The sequence below is a fragment of the Brassica napus genome, chromosome A1 (genome assembly GCF_020379485.1).
Source record: "Brassica napus cultivar Da-Ae chromosome A1, Da-Ae, whole genome shotgun sequence".
NCBI classification, from domain to species: domain Eukaryota; kingdom Viridiplantae; phylum Streptophyta; class Magnoliopsida; order Brassicales; family Brassicaceae; genus Brassica; species Brassica napus.
In genome coordinates, this window is record NC_063434.1 from 11,825,124 (window position 1) to 11,837,590 (window position 12,467).

At 28.0% G+C, this 12,467-nt stretch overlaps 2 protein-coding genes across 8 annotated transcripts; one reads left to right on the top strand and one right to left on the bottom strand.

Moving 5' to 3' along the window:
- Positions 1-3,322: 3,322 nt before the first annotated feature.
- Positions 3,323-5,061, bottom strand: LOC125575262 (ribonuclease TUDOR 2-like). 7 transcript variants are annotated; one of them, XM_048774275.1, is made up of 7 exons: positions 4,930-5,061; positions 4,741-4,834; positions 4,508-4,601; positions 4,314-4,424; positions 4,147-4,225; positions 3,855-4,036; positions 3,323-3,776 (listed from the first exon to the last, which is right to left on the bottom strand). In XM_048774275.1, exons 3-7 carry the CDS (start codon positions 4,538-4,540, stop codon positions 3,699-3,701), a joined length of 483 nt encoding a protein of 160 aa, XP_048630232.1. In that variant the 5' UTR covers positions 4,541-4,601; positions 4,741-4,834; positions 4,930-5,061; the 3' UTR covers positions 3,323-3,698. The 7 variants fall into 7 exon arrangements, 4 of the variants coding, with proteins under 4 accessions (XP_048630232.1, XP_048630205.1, XP_048630238.1 ...); XM_048774248.1 differs by having other exon boundaries at positions 4,688-4,834; XR_007335194.1 differs by having other exon boundaries at positions 3,908-4,049; positions 4,741-5,029.
- Positions 5,062-5,079: 18 nt separating this feature from the next.
- LOC125602679 lies at positions 5,080-6,845 on the top strand. Its single transcript, XM_048774186.1, has 6 exons — positions 5,080-5,208; positions 5,292-5,522; positions 5,643-5,795; positions 5,918-5,971; positions 6,062-6,205; positions 6,343-6,845. Exons 1-6 carry the CDS (start codon positions 5,098-5,100, stop codon positions 6,706-6,708), a joined length of 1,059 nt encoding a protein of 352 aa, XP_048630143.1. The 5' UTR covers positions 5,080-5,097; the 3' UTR covers positions 6,709-6,845.
- Positions 6,846-12,467: the final 5,622 nt, after the last annotated feature.

A 12,467-nucleotide genomic window follows, 5' to 3' on the forward strand; every position in this document is an offset into this window, starting at 1 on the left:
ACCCGAACGCCCACCCCTAGTTCAAACGCAGCAAATGCGGTTGCGCTTGCGGGAGTTTGCGGTTTCTAGCAGTTTTAAAAAATTTGTACGACTGGTACTGCGGTTAGAAATTGGTGCATTTGCGGGATACTTATGATGATTAACTACATAATACAACATCGGTTAATAATAAATTAACAATATATACATTTTATATAATTATAAACATATCAAAAATCATAATATTATAATAAATATAAAAATTATATTTAGAAAGTTATAGTTTTAAATTTTTTAAATCATAGAAAATATTTTATGTTAAAAATTTATAATATTAATTAATTTTTATAATTCCAATTTAAAATTTTTTTGAATATTTTTATTTTTATATTTATATTGTTAAAAAAAATTACCCTCCTGCATCCACCTGCTACCGCAAATGCTATCTGAAACCAGCTTTTGAATTTAAGAGGTTTTGAGCGGTTTGAATCGGCTTTAAGCAGTTTGGGTGATTGTTGAAAAACGCTAACAACCACTACCAGTCGTAAAATCTGAGTTTGCGGGTAGTAGCGGGAAAACCAGTCATACCCTTAGTCTAATAGTTAAAGCTAAAAAATATCTACAGCCCACCTAATCACTTTGTGTATTCATATACAATAAATGTTATTTCACTCATTTTTTTGGCATCTATCTTAATTTCACTCTTTTTTGGCATCTATATTAATTTTACTTATTGTATCAATAAATGTTAGTTTCCTTTGCATTAGGGTTGTTCAATATGGTAAAACCGAACCGTACCGAACCGAACCGAACCGAAATAGACAATATGGTTTGGTTTTGGTATATACCATATAAACCGAATGGATATAGTTTTATAAAAACCGTAGGATTTGAATATGGTTTGGTATATAACCGATTAAACCGAATAAACCGAACAAAACCGATTAAAAGTAGAAACATGTAAATATGTATCTATTTTAGAACAATACATGAAAATCTATTTGTTACATAAGTTAAATTTGTGTTAATAACTATTACCATAATTTTATAGTAATAAAAAACCTTAATTTGTAAAACACTTGAACTATAACTAAATAACAGTACATCGCAATTCAGACATCTTATTTTCTAAGTCTTTTTTTGATTTTTTTGTTTTATTTTAGTCTTCACTAAATTAATATGAAGATTATAAATTTGATGGACAATAATTAATGGAAAATTTTCAATTGAAAAAGCATGACTTTAATGAACACTAAATATGGAAGAGTGAAAAAACTTTTCTTTCATGTTTTTGTTTTGTTTCATATTTTTATTTTCAAAATTTCAAGCTTTGATTTTAGTTATAGATTTGATTATTTTATTTGATGGTAGAAGCATTTTTACTTTTTTGTTCATTTATTTGAACATGTAATATATTTTTAATAAATGACGGTGTTGACAATATGACTCTAAAATTCATATAATATGATCTCAAACAAAATAATTATGTTTTTTGGTATAAAACCGAATAAACCGAAAACCGACGGTATATAAACCGAACCAAACCAAAATAAATATGGATTTAGAATGGTAGTTATATTTTACTAACCGAAATACCGAAAACCGAAAAAAACCGAACCGAAAAAAACCGAACCAAAACCGAACCGATATCCGGATTGAACACCCCTACTTTGCATCCAAAACTTGTGAGGACTCTAAACGTGATAGTTGAGTTTTTCTATGTAACTGCTTGTAAATTTATTATCTTATTATGAATATTAACATTAGGGATTTTAAATCTATAGTTTCTTATGAACTAGGAGTTTGGCCCGCCCTACGGGCGGGAAGTTATATTAAAAATTATTTTATAAATATATATATTAATTTATTTAACTCTTAAAAATCAGTGTAGATTGAAAATGATATAATAAACGAACAAATAATGGAAAAACTAATTTTATTTGTTTCTTTTACTTTAAGTTATGAACAATGTATTTTTGTCTGGTTATTGTATTTTTCCTAGTTCATCCAAACTATGCAAATATTAATTTTTTTTACTTCCATTTTAATAAAAGAATCATGGTAGATTTTTCATATTAGTATACCGTATAGATAAATATCAACGTTAGACAAAAATTATGATGCTTGGTGAAGAAATTGTAAGTCATATGTCTGTGTTGTTTTAGTGTTTGGTACTCTTATTTTCGTTCTATAGGTTTGTATTGAGTTTGTTATTGCTTAAGCTACTATACTATATTTTACTTTACATTTCATTCACTATGTTTGTGTACTCAACATTGAAATCCACGTTCATTGTTTAGATTTGATCTGTGGTATTGTCAAATAAAGTGGTCATAATTGATATTTTATTAAAGGTTTTTTTATTTCATGTATATCCGTAACAGGACAGTTGTTCATGCTGAAAAAAATACATGCTGGCAAATTTAAGCTATAGCGGTGGAAGTATATATCAAAATTAAATATAAATGCTTTAACAAAAAAAAAGGTATAATGTTGTTGTAAAGGGTGGGACTAATATTTATTTCGTAGACACCATAAGTTTGGTTGTTTCCTCACCTTTTTATTACTGTTAAAATGATTTCGCCATTTTTTTTGTTCATTTCTATGTTTTTTTTTGTTAGATGAGTTAAACAATTTTTTCCTTTTCTCTATTAACTAATTATAAAATACTATTTGTTTTTCTCACAAAAAAAAATTGTTGAAACAAAATGAATCATATACACGCATGGTTTGAAAGAAAGAATCGAAGAAGTTGCAATCATTAAACTGGCGGTTAGTTTAACAATGCATTGCTCTCAAAACTTTCTCAAGCTCTATGGCTTTACTTTTTTGTTATATTTTAAATAGAATGCATTTTGTCAAAAAAAAAGATTAGTTTAACAATAAAGTGGAATTTGTATTTTAGCAGAGCAGGTTTTTTGCCTTAAACGTAATCAAGATCTCTAATCTAATTACAATTGGACATATTTGTTGTCATAATCGAAAACACCAAGAAAGTTTTTGTTACAAAAAAGAAAAAGATAATTTACCACATTAAATCATTTGACCATTTTCTCTATATCTTAAATCATTTTACTATTTTTCTATATCTTAAAAAACTTTGATGCAAAATTTATTTTCAAATACTTATTAATGGATCAACTTGTGCTGGAATTTTTCTTTAAGATTTCAGTTCATGCTATTTTCTATGATATGTATAATTATTTAATACTAAGAAACCCAACGCCATTTAAATACATTAGAGCAGAGAGAAGTCCAAATCAGCCTTGTTCATCGAAAGAGTTTTGGGAAAATATAGATATTTCATTTGTTCGTCTATTAGTAATTACGGAGAGCTTCTTCGTAAAGAGAATAAACTACTATGTTTATTATGTGCTAAAAAAAAGTACTATGTTTACTCTGCTTTCTCTTTAGCTCGTATTTACTCTTTAAACGTTTTCACAATTTTTCTAAGTCACTAATGGCCAATGAGGAGCGAGTCGGTGAAACATTCCAATCAACATGTGAATGATTGCAGCAAGCATTAGACGAAGCGGGTATCATCTGAAAGGTTACGGCGTCTCGGTTCTTCATCTCAAAATCAGAAGTGAAGATATTTTTTTCTTCAGGACCACAAAGCTTGGAACCTTAATGTAGACAAGTCTCCAGAGCTAAGCAAGCCCTGGTGCTAATGATACCGAAGGGTCTACTGGTGGAGTGGTGGTATTGCGCTATAGGGACTACTTCATGGTTTCCATAATCGATGTAGAACACTTCAAATGTATCATCTCAACAGCTCCTCGTGGTGCATTCACAATCTGAAAATAGGTATCAATCAAATGAATAAACAGAAGCAAAAGAAAGCACAGAAACTAAGAAGATGGACTGGAAATTACCATTGCACGGTTCCAAAAGTAGTCAAGGAGAAACTGTGCAAGAAGGATATCACCTCTCTTAGAGTTGAAGGATGCGATGATGGGATCATCTTTAACACACATGGATGCAAAATGGTTCTGAATCGAAGCTAGTTTCTGGTCTCCAACCGACTGAAGATAGAATCGACCACCGCCAAGTACATCTGTGACAGCAACCTATTATCATACACAATGTAAGGAAACTTGAATGGATTGCTGCTTATTTTATACATGTATTAAAACTATCTGAGTAGTGCTGAAGAGAGATATTCACAGAGGTGTCTTTTTTGTTTGGTTTCTAAGGCTGTACTTCCATTTGATAGTTCTTGTCCTTTAACATAATTCTCCCAAATCTGTAAATGGTCAACAAAATATTTAGCAAGTAACGTTGTGAAACAGAAGAGATTAACTTTTACTAAAGACATTTGTATTGCTTGTCACCTTCAGTTTCTGGTTTGTAGCATATCTCTCTGCCTGTTCAAGAATAGTTGCTTCAACTCCCACATTGATCCAAGAACGTACCGATTCAATCCACGGTTTCAACTTCAATCTCTATTAGGTTATAACAGAGTACTTTTAACAAACCATAGAGAAGAATAGAAACCTGAGATGTAAGCTTAGCTGCGTTTCCTTACCTCGACATCTCTCTGCATGAGTTTGCGTCTCATTACATAGATAGCTTAGCTGCGTCTCTCCACATTCAACAACAGCCGGTATTTTCCTGATTCTCTGAAGAGAAGGCTTTCTTAGTTGCGGGATGAGACAAATAATATATGCTTACCAATTAAAGCTTTGTTTATCAGATATAGATTTACTTAGGTCGGTGATGTGCATGGCTAAAGATGCTTTTGCAGAATAGATCCCTTACTTTCCAGACAGAGCACGAGATTCAGCAGCCAAAAAGAGCATCACAATCGTTTGATCTGCCTTTCTAACTCCATTATTAAGCGAGACGAAGCGAGCTGAAAAAGAATCGATTGTTAAATAAAGAGGTAGATAGATTGAATGCTTCAGGTGGGAGGAGTTGATTAATCAAGGAAAAACTCAGAGTACAGACTGGATTTATGGATGGTGGGGACTTTATGGAGATCGATCGACGCTTTTAAGTTTCGGTGTATTTTCGTCGGGGAGGTCGCAGACGTTAGAGGAAGAAGCAAGAAGAAACGCGACAGGTGTCAACAAATACAAGCATACAGCTAAATTTCATATAGTAAACTCTATATTTATGGTTGGAAATGATAAGACTATTCATGGAGAAAAATACGGATGCGTGGATTTCTTCAAGCAACCAGCATTTGATCACCCTTCTATGAAAAATCACACATACCATTACAAGGTACAACTTTGGATCTATCCGCTATAAATGTAAATTCTTTGAAAATTGTATTTGAAGAAAAATACTTTTGTGACATGTCTTAGATGCGTCCGATATCCCATTCCGAAGAAAAGAGAAAAAGAGAGACAAACAATACTGGATTTGGTTACTTATGGGAGAATGGTGTGGGTTGTCCCATTGGTACGGTCCCTATACGAAGAATCACCAAAGACGATATCTTGGGATTAAACTCGTTAGAGGATATATATACACCTCGTAGTTCTTACAACACTAGTACCGTAGGTACTAGTGACCCGTATTACGACCAACATCATGTAAGTTACTTCGTTTAGTTAAATAACCTAATTACCGAATGAATGTTTGATGTATATATATATATATATATATATTTATAATAATTAGTATGTTTACTGAGTGAAAATAATTTGGATTAGTTTGCGGTGGGTCGCACACCGAACAAAGGAATGGTCTTCAATGGAGCAACAATGGAACTGTGTATAACCGCCCCTAAGGTTAAGCCTAGCCAATTCAGTAGTGCTCGGCTTCACATTCAGATGGGAGACGATTTCATACAAATGGGTATAACTGTAAGTTATTTACTTTTCCACTATATAGTACGTACGCTACAAAGCCCAGTTACTAAAGCAATTTGTATTTTGTACTTGGATAACTAATTTTTAAATACACTATATATGTATAATGTATTCAGGTAAATCCATTACTGTACAAGGATGACCAACCTCGGCTTTTCGTCTATACAAAAGTAAGACCGAGGCCACATACGGCCAGCCCTTGTTAGTAAATTCTCGTTCATATATATGTGACGTGACAAATATGTATATCGATGAGACAGGCCGGTGGACAACAATGTTACAATCACCAATGTGACGTCGGAATGATAAGTGTTCGTCAAGATTATCCAATGGGCCTGTCAATGCTGCCAGCTTCTGAACGTGGTGCTAAGACAAGTTATTTCAGCTCATTCGGCCTAATCAAGGTTGGCTTCATTCTTAGATTATGCTTCTGTCTTTTTATTACATTATTCATTCTCATTAACTTGTTGTTAGCTGTCAATACGATTCATAATTCAGTCTGTATAGTTACTCTGTCTACTAATCATTTTGTTGGCCGCAGGACAAAGCAAATGGGAACTGGTGGTTTGAGTTTGGTACAGACGCAGAAGAAATTGGTTTCTGGCCGTCGAACTTGTTTCGCCAAAGCTCTGGAAACTACGTCGAGTGGGGAGGAGAAGTGTTCACCGCATCACTACCTGGTCCTCAAATGGGATATGGAATTTTTCCATTTCAACAAGTACGTTACGACGCATATGTCAAACGTGTAGCCATACTCGATAATAATTATAACTTTGATACTAAAGTGGATTATATGGAATCATTTTCGGACGATAATCGAGGATACCAAGTGATCGACTTCGTAAAGTCTGAATTCCAAGATGCCGGTCATATAATCTTTTATGGTGGTCCAGGACTCGATCATTAAATAAAAAGTTTGGTCTATATTGTATCTATAATTTTACTGTTATTGGCATATGTATTCTTGAAATTGTCGCATAAAATAAAAATTTCAGAATACTACTATGGCATCTCTTTTGAATCCTAAAAGAAAAATTGCTTGTATACACAAAACTCTCCACTTTACAAACTTTCTGAAAAAAATCTACAAATTTGACGAATCTATTAATTCTAAAATTATATCAAAGACTCTTCTAATTATATCCAAATTCCGTTAATGGAAATTTCCCAAATTAACTCATAATTTTCTTTTAAACACAAATTTATATCATTAATTCAGTCAAATGCAAAAATTATCTACAACATAGTGAAACTAATGCAAAAAAAAAAAAAATACTTTGGCGATTAAAACATTGAGAGGTTTTAATGCAATTATGAAATCTGCTTACTGGACTTTATTTGAAGCCTACTTCATAACTTAATCTTATAATTAAACTAGATATGTACCTGTGGTCCTGTGCATTGCATGGAGTTTTGATATTTTAATTTAAAACTAGCTGTGTTCCCGGGCTACGCCCGGGTTTTTGACTGTGAAAATGGTTAAGCAGAAAATCATAAGTATATAAATATAGTTTGTCTAAATTTTGTATAATGTAAAATAGTGTTAGGGAAAAAAAACCATTGAATGTTGATAGCTGGTGTACTGCATAGCAGTAGGGATGGGCAAAAAAACCAAACCGAACCGATCGAACTGAACCGACCGAACCGAAACCGATTCGAACCAAACCAAAGTCTATTTCAAATCATTCGGTTGAAGATTTTCCCAACCCGAACGGTTCAGTTCAGTTCAGTTTAAACTGAACCGAACCGATAAACCGAAATGTTTTATAGTTATCTAAATTAAAAATATTAGTAATATATATTAAAATCCTAAGATTAAGCCCACGTAATTTCCTTTTGCACGAAGGAAATCCTAATATAATTTGATTTTCATGACACTAATATAATTTGTTATACGGTTTCATGCTTTTGTGTGACCATTATTGTATTTCTTTCAAAAACGTGTTCTGTTTTCAATTTTTGTCAGTGAAAAGAACAATATGGAATCATGGGTGTAGAGTTATAGTAAAAATATAGATAAATACTCGTATAGTATATGTATAACATATACTAATTATTGATTCGTTGCAGCTTTTTTTTATGATATCACATGAAAGATGATTCATTACATGTTTTTTTAATTCTTAATGCTATAAGAGACAAAAATATTGCTTTTTTTTATTTAGTTAATTTTGGTTTGATTGAATTCTTATAAAGTTATAAACTATATTTGTAACTTTTTAAAAGGTTTTTATTTGGGTTTTATATTGAATTTAATTTACATACTTAATTTTTTATTATGACCAACATGATTATTTCATGACAACCATACATTTATGTATTAAAACATGATTTCTTGTACAATAAATAAACTAAGAGAAATCCGATTAAACTGAACCGAACCGAAATACAAACCGAATCGAATATGAACCAAACCGAATATAAACCGAACCGAACATAACCGAACCGAAATCAATCCAAACTAAACTAACTATGATTTACTTCAGCTGGAAAAAATCTAGAACCGAACTAACCAAACCGAACCGAACTCGAACCGAACCGATAAAATAACCGAAGTGCCCACCCCTACATAGCAGATAAATGTGAACTATTAGATAGATAACCACTTAAGAAACCTTCCATGAGATCCTGAGTTTTCAGTTTTACTTACTCTCATGGGAGTGGAGGCGGTAGAAGATTTATTTGTAGACTATGTTCTTCACTTTTTGTTTTTATGAGTCTTCGTCTTTGATGACTTTTAAACACATATCAATCATACATGTTTTTTTTCGTTATTAACACTAACTCTCTTTTTAACACGTTCTTATTTAAAAAAGAATTATCTTATGTTCATCAAACCATATACAATTTTTTTCTTTATTAATTCTAACTCTTAGAACTAATAATTTTACTTAATATTTAGTAATGTATTTTCTCTTTTTAAACTTTTAACCATTTTATTAAAATATATATTTTTGCATAACAACACAATATTGTTTCAAAAAAGGATAGCAACACAATATATATAGAAATTATCTTTTTATTTTAAATATATTTTCAAATTATGGATATTTGTTTTTATTAATTGTAAGCACTTATCTAACCAAATAAACAAAATTTGTTTCTTATTTTATCTAATTTATTTAATTTATTCATTAAAGGTATAAACGATATTAACCGTGCTAACTTTTAATGTGAGAGCTTCGTTGTTAAAATTTACTTCGCAAATAATAGTATATATATATATATATATTTGTTTTTATTAATTGAAAGAACTTATCTAATCAAATAAATTAAATTAAATTTGGTTTTTATTTTTGAATTTAGTTATACATTTTATTCATTAAGGGTATAAACGATATTAACCACTTTAACTTTTAACGTGAGAGCTCGATTCCAAAAATTTACTTCACAAATAATAGTATAGACTAGGTGTTTTGCCCGCGATGCGGGCTTAAACATTTTCATAATTTTTGAAAAGTTATTTGTACACTATATTCATTATACTAAAATAAATCTTAAAATAACTTAATATTATATTTTTAATTATATAATTAAAAAATTTATTTGATTAATATTTAATTATGTAATTTGTGTTTTTAAATTTTTATTAAAATACCTTTTCAGATAAAAATACAATATATATATATATATATTATCTATTTTTTATTTATATTTTTAGATTTTGGATAATTCAATATTCTATTTTTAATTATATAATTAAGAATATTATTTGATTAATATTTAGTTATATAATTCATGTTTTTAACTTTTTACTAAAAGACTTTTCAGATAACAATATAATTTATACATAAATCATGTCTATTTAAATTATATTTTCAGATTTTGGATAATTCATACTATTATTAATTTTAATAAATTATCTAATTAAATAAATTAAAATTTCGTTTTTATTTTTTTTAATTTAGTTATACATTTTATTTGATTAATATTTAGTTATATAAATCATATTTTTAATATTTAGTTATATAGTTCATGTTTTTTAACTTTTTACTAAAAGACTTTTTCAGATAACAATACAATATATACAGAAATTATCTCTCTTTTTAAATTATATTTTCATAATTTGGATAATTCTTACTATTATTAATTTTAATTAATTATCTAATCAAATAAATTTAAATTAAATTTCATTTTTATTTTTTTAATTTAGTTATACATTTTATTTAATTAATATTTGATTATATAATTCATGTTTTAAATATTTAGTTATATAATTCATGTTTTTAACTTTTTACTAAAAGACTTTTTCAGATAACAATACAATATATACAGAAATTATCTCACTTTTTAACTTATATTTTGAGGTTTTGGATAATTCTTACTATTATTAATTTTAATCATTATCTAGGTGTTTTGTCTGCGATGCGGGTATAAACATTTTCAGAATTTTTGAAAGTTCTTTGTACACTATATTCATTATACTAAAATAAATCTTAAAGTAATTTAATATTATATTTTTAATTATATAATTAAAAAAAATATTTTATTAATATTTAATTATATAATTTATGTTTTGACTTTTTACTAAAATACTTTTTCAGATAACAATACAATATATATATATATATATATATTATCTTTTTTAATTATATTTTTAGATTTTGGATAATTCAATATTCTATTTTAATTATATAATTAAGAATTTTATTTGATTAATAATTAGTTATATAGTCATGTTTTTTAATTTTTATATATAATTCATGTTTTTAGATTTTTACTAAAAGACTTTTTCATATAACAGTACAATATATACATAAATTATCTCTTTTAAAATTATATTTTCAGATGTTGAATAATTCTTACTATTATTAATTTTAATTAATTATCTAATCAAATAACTTAAAATTTCGTTTTTATTTTTTAATTTAGTTATACATTTTATTAATTAAGGGTATAAACGATATTAACCACTCTAACTTTTAACGTGAAAGCTCGATTCCAAAAATTTATTTTGTAAATAATAGTATAGAATAATTCTGAATACATGTCACAATCTTAGAACATTTATTGACATGTGTCGCAATCATGTTAATTAGAAACTTTGAAAAACCATGATTTATATAATAATTTTAAATTTAGGAAAATAATTTAATAAAAATATTTAAATCTTTATAGAATTCTGAAATATGTTACTGAAAATTTAATACAATTAGTTCATACTTAATAATTTTATTATTAAATTTAAAATATTTTATTTATAATTAATTATTTTGAAGATTTTATGTGAAGTCTATCCAAGTAGATATCTTTAAAAAGTATATTTGATTATATCGACTTCTTTAAGAAGTCTGGCGAAGAAAAAGTTTTGACCTAATTAAAAATACTTCTTTATATGAAAAGTTTAGACATATTCTCTCACTCAAATGGCCTTACACAATTCTAATTTTTCATGGTTCCTGTCTTCCTCATAATTATCTTGTTTTGCATGTATTTTATTTCATGGTTTGCTATTTCCCTCCCAAAATAAAGATTTAGATATATAGATTAAAGATGTACTTTTACTTGTTTGTGCAGACCAAAGTGAAATTTTATTTTTAGACACAATAGAATCATTTATGATTTTGTTATAATTTTAGCTAAAAAATATAGTTCTAAACAATATTTTAAGATTGGAAGCTGCTTTTAATGTTTTAAGATAACACAAATTTATCTGATCTTCAAAGCTTTGAAATCTGAACCAGATACAACAGACTTCATTAGCCTACTTAGTTTGTAGTCCAAAATGCATAACGCCAAAACTGGTAAGTTTCGTACTTCACTAAATATTTGTTTAATAATTGATTTACAATAATCTTTATTTTTGCTGCATATCTATAATTTTTTATCTAAATTTTAATTATATCTTAAAATTAAGTTTCAGATGAAATGTTTGTTCTTGTTTTTTTTTGTGTTTTCTGTATATATATATATTTTTTTCAGGTCATCAAAAAATTTATACTTGAACCCGAAATAACATACTTCATTAGCATTATTTATTTGCAGAATTCACCAGGATAATTTTTTTAAATAAAATTTCAAATTTATTGATCTCTCAAATAAAATGTTATATACACAGCATAAGCTCTATAAAAGAATAGTTTTTATAAGAGGGAGTAAAAATTTATCTAAGTCATCAAGATTACGGACAATATAGCAAACTCCACCAAAATATTTTAGCATCAAACTTTTTGTAACAAATTCTCATTATAAATATTTGATTATAAATTATTTTGAATTTAACTTGTATATGTGTTTTTATAATATTGACTTATAGCTTTTAGGCTACTACTAAACATTAACTTTATATGTTTCATCCAAATGTTTAAAAATCCTTATCAAGATCATAAAGTAAGAAGGATAATAATCCATTGAGTAGCTAAACAAGAGATAACTATTTGTCAAGGAACACAAATTTAAATTTATCATATTTAAAGTAAGAAGGATAATAATCAATTGAATAGATAAACAAGAGATGATTATTTGTCAAGGAACACTAATTTAAATTTCTCATATTTAATCGCGACATTGGGAGTTACTTTCAAATTTTATCAATCAAAAACATTAAAATGAAATTATTTAATCAAGATGATTCGGTAATTGGGACTCAGACTTTATTTTGGAAATCACCTTGTACATAGAAAAATTCTTATCTTTCATCCTTGTAATGTATAACTAAGATTATCA